The sequence below is a fragment of the Hydra viridissima genome, unplaced genomic scaffold (assembly GCF_058129835.1).
Source record: "Hydra viridissima isolate aposymbiotic clone 2 unplaced genomic scaffold, HvirCarnegie_v1 scaffold_7, whole genome shotgun sequence".
NCBI lineage: Eukaryota > Metazoa > Cnidaria > Hydrozoa > Anthoathecata > Hydridae > Hydra > Hydra viridissima.
The window spans coordinates 10,339,381-10,343,230 of NW_028324306.1; the positions used below are offsets into that span (position 1 = coordinate 10,339,381).

Here is a 3,850-nt window from a genome sequence, read left to right on the forward strand (position 1 = left end):
AAAAAAATGAGTATAGCACCATAGTTGTCCATTTTTTCAAAAAAGTGCATAAAATAAAAGTTGTAGGGCTTAAAAAATTAGAGGGGGTCATTTTTATACAGTTTCCATTAATTTTGTGTTCCACTTGGAGAAATTTTGACAACCTGTGATGTATTTCTAGTTTGGTAAACAAATCTTACTGTCTTACAAATATATGATTGATTTTTCTAGTCAGCTTGAAAAAAAAAAAGATTCTGGGCTTATAAAGTTACATTGAAAACTTTCCAAATAGTTTATTTCTTTAAATAAGTTTCAAAATACTAAGAGAACAAAATATGGTTTCTGCAAAAAAAAATGATTGATGAAAAGTTTCTACAATTCATTAAGACCATCAAACCAAAAATGATTCTTAATTGATTCAAAAATTTTGTTTAAAGATGTTTACTGTTGTAATCAACAAGGCAGTTTGTCAGTTTTTCCGGGTAATCAGGGTGGGTGGTGGATCGCTTGAAGCGCTGCCAATGTTGGCCGAAATCTTGATGGGCTGCTTCGACGGCTTGTTCACTGAAGCGACCAAGGGAGGAGTTTTGGCGATCAATAAAGTCACTGGTGTGGTGAAACACAACATGTAACTTTGGAGTTATATGGCAGTTTGGAAGTGCAAGGAAGGATGTCTTGAATTGTTGGATCTTTTCAAAATAATCGAAACTCAGTTCTGATCCAAAACAAGCTCGAACAACGCTGTCAAACTTCCGAAGTGTATCCACAAAGCCAAGAACTTGGAATGCTGAGTTAGCTTCTACTAGTTGTTGAAAACGGTCCAAATTTTTTAGCAATTTTCGGCACTCATTTCCTTCAAACTGCCCATCATGGTAAGGACTCTGAGCAATGTTGAGGGAAGATGGCCATGCCTCAGCTTCAGGCCACACACCTTTAAGCATTTTTTAAAGGAGGTTGACAACACCTAGAAGAAGGTGCAACTCAGGGGGAGGAATGATGTCCAAGATGAGTTTGTCATTTGGCCCATTGATGATTGGGTAATGGATGACATTGCCAGTCAATTTAGCTTTGGCATGCACTCCACCAGACCACCTGAAAGATTCGAAACTTTTCCTAAGGGAGCCCAAAGTTCGAAATATTCCTGCATTTTCAAGGTTGTTTGCATCAATGTCACACCAGGCACAGGGGTGTGAGCTGGAGTGAGCCTGTAGGCCACAGAGAATGTTGGCCAATTTCAGATCGCATGCGATGAAAAGATTCACAGCATCGCAACCAACAAGTGCCCATACTTGGTGAACACTTTCATATGTTTCTGGAAACTCTTCAACAACAGCTAGTAGCATCTGATGTTTCACTCCAGTGTCTTTGGCAACTCGCTGCGTCAAGGATCTTTTAGCAGGTGAATTTCTAGATTCCTTATTTACTGCAGAGCTCTTCTCAACAATCATAAGACAAAATTTCATAAACCCCTTGCCTCCATCAATGCCAAGCTTGACCAGGGGCTCAGAAGAAATATTCCGAGAGGTAAGAACTCTGTTGAGAAGATCCGACAAGCTCTTACAGTGAGCAACTGTAAAATCTCTAGAGTCCCCTTTAGTGCTTGACCCCTTGATTTGTGTGTGTGTGAAGAACTCACTGAGCTGTTGTCCAACAGCTAGGAACTTTGATGCAAAGTTAGGCTCAACTAGTTTTCCAACTGATGCTTGGTTAACTGTACTGACCAATCTCTTGATGCCAACATTGGACAATCCAGTATTCAGTTGAACATTCACAAGGTCTTGAGTAGTCAAAAACGAAGAAGCAGGTTTTGAGGAAGCTCCACTTGGGCCTTAAAATGGAATTTCTTTTTTTTTAAAGGATTAGAATATTTTAGATAACTTACTTCTAAATACAGTTTTTGTTGCTGAAAACTAAAGCCTCTATTTAGTTCCTTCAAAAACTAAAATTCTGATGATATTTGCAAGTAAAAAAACAATCAATTATGGTGAATTTTGAACAATAATAACTTGTTGTGAGCTCCGTACTATATATAGTAATAAATTTTTAATTACCTGGCGTAATGGGAAATGTATGACCTCCAGAGGCCTTAGAAAGACGAACAGTCCCATGGGGTGAGGCTTCCTTGTTTGTGATTACAGTGGCAGCAATCTGTTCGGCAGCCATTGCATCTCGGGCTGCCAAACCCTTAAGGTTCTCTTTAAAGGTAAACTGGTTGCAGGTGTGTGCTAAACCTTTACCAATTGGACTAAGGCAATCATTGCATCTCAAAGGAGTGTTTTTTTCTTCAGCTTTTGTCTCATCGAGTGGATGCTTTTCATTCATTTGTAATCGTCCAATTTTACACAAGAGGCAATCACAGACATGACCTCGTGTTTCTGTTCTGACAGAAATAGTCGTGAAGTCAAACAGAGGGGGAAGAGTGATATCTTGCCCTTCACCTTTACGCCTCATCATTGTTCTACAGGCTTCACAAATACCTTTAAGCATAAAAAGTGATTTTCATAAGTCAGAGAAATATTGCTGTACCTCAATGGTTTTGCTAGTAAAGCTGTGGTTTTTATGAGAACAGGCAGTTTAAATAAATCAATTAAAAGCAAGCAAGCTTTTTAATTTCATAGCAATACCACAATAAAACTGATTTCCCTATATACATACAATTAAAATCAACCCTACATTACCTTGAGGAATGTAAGAATCAGCTTTATCAAAACTGACTCCATAGATTTTGCTGATTTGCTCCCACATAAATGCTGTCAGTTGTCTTGAGCACTTTTTAAGACAAATCAGGCAAACAATTTTCTGATTTTCCTCATGAGTTCTGGCGTGGTTCGGCATTTTGATTGGCTGAGAGAAATTTTTTTTTAAATTTTACATAAAAGAAAGTTTCAAGGAAATACCTAATCTATCAATCTTTGCATAATTATAAATATTTTAGTGCAACTTTTAAACATTCTGTTAGCCCCTAAGGGATTTTTATTTGATGAAAAAGTTTTTTTTCACTTACTTATAGTATACAATGCAAACAATTAAATATACTAATCTTTGATTTATATGGATAACTAATGTACTTAAAGTAATTGTGAAGTGTACAAATTTGGGTTAAACTTAAGTGCTTAACAGAGCAATAAGATTGGAAGTAATAAAACTGGACCAAAACTAAGTCCTACAAAAAAATTTATAAAATAAAATATGTTTCTTTATTATCCCGTAAACTGCTGTCAAAATTTCATACCTTTATCTTGAAAATTGCCGGTGATTTAAGCGAAATACTTTGACAACTGAATTTACGGCAAAACAATGCAAGTCTTAGTGAACAACAACTTGGAGTCACCTTCAATATAAAACAACATTACAAAATTGACTAAAAAATATGAAAGTATCACTGTTCATTTTAATGTTAAATTTCAAATGTTTCTACCTTATTACTTAATAAGGTCTTAGAGAATAATGTGAAAATTTTCAAGGAAAACAAAAGTGTAAACAGAGATCAACTTGTTAAGAACACAAGTCAATTTTTCAATTTTCATGGTTTTTCAAAATTTTCAATAATGTCTAAAATTTTTTTTATAGAATTAAAATAGATGTTAAAGCCATTTTAAATACTTTTTTATTTTCATGAAGTTCTGTTAAAAATCGTAGCTAGGTAAATCTTGAAAATGCCGTTGGCAATTTAAAACAATGGAGATAAATTTTATAACATTAGTCATTTCAATAGTTGATTGAAATTTTACTTAATAAGATTACTGAACTTAAATAACTGTCCAAAATTCCTAAGCAGTTCCGAATTTAACTTTTTTTTCAAGCTGACTATAAAAATCAATCATATATTTGTAAGACAGTAAGATTTGTTTACCAAACTAGAAATACATCA

The 3,850-nt window shown here is 34.9% G+C and overlaps 1 protein-coding gene across 1 annotated transcript; it reads right to left on the reverse strand.

Annotated features, from left to right (window-relative positions):
* Window positions 1–259: 259 nt before the first annotated feature.
* Window positions 260–3,637, reverse strand: LOC149886088 (uncharacterized). The gene is made up of 4 exons (XM_090093667.1): window positions 3,212–3,637; window positions 2,658–2,823; window positions 2,031–2,456; window positions 260–1,807 (listed from the first exon to the last, which is right to left on the reverse strand). The coding sequence occupies exons 2-4, from the start codon at window positions 2,812–2,814 to the stop codon at window positions 924–926; spliced, it is 1,467 nt and encodes a 488-aa protein (XP_089949793.1). The 5' UTR covers window positions 2,815–2,823; window positions 3,212–3,637; the 3' UTR covers window positions 260–923.
* Between the last annotated feature and the right edge of the window lie 213 nt (window positions 3,638–3,850).

Bases quoted from the DNA above. Each gene is read 5' to 3' on its own strand.
- LOC149886088 (XM_090093667.1), bottom strand. From the start codon at position 2,814: ATGCCGAACCACGCCAGAACTCATGAGGAAAATCAGAAAATTGTTTGC. The intron at 2,457-2,657 runs GTAATGTAGGGT...TTATGCTTAAAG, and splicing joins TGATTCTTACATTCCTCAAG to GTATTTGTGAAGCCTGTAGA. The intron at 1,808-2,030 runs GTAATTAAAAAT...TTCCATTTTAAG, and splicing joins TACATTTCCCATTACGCCAG to GCCCAAGTGGAGCTTCCTCA.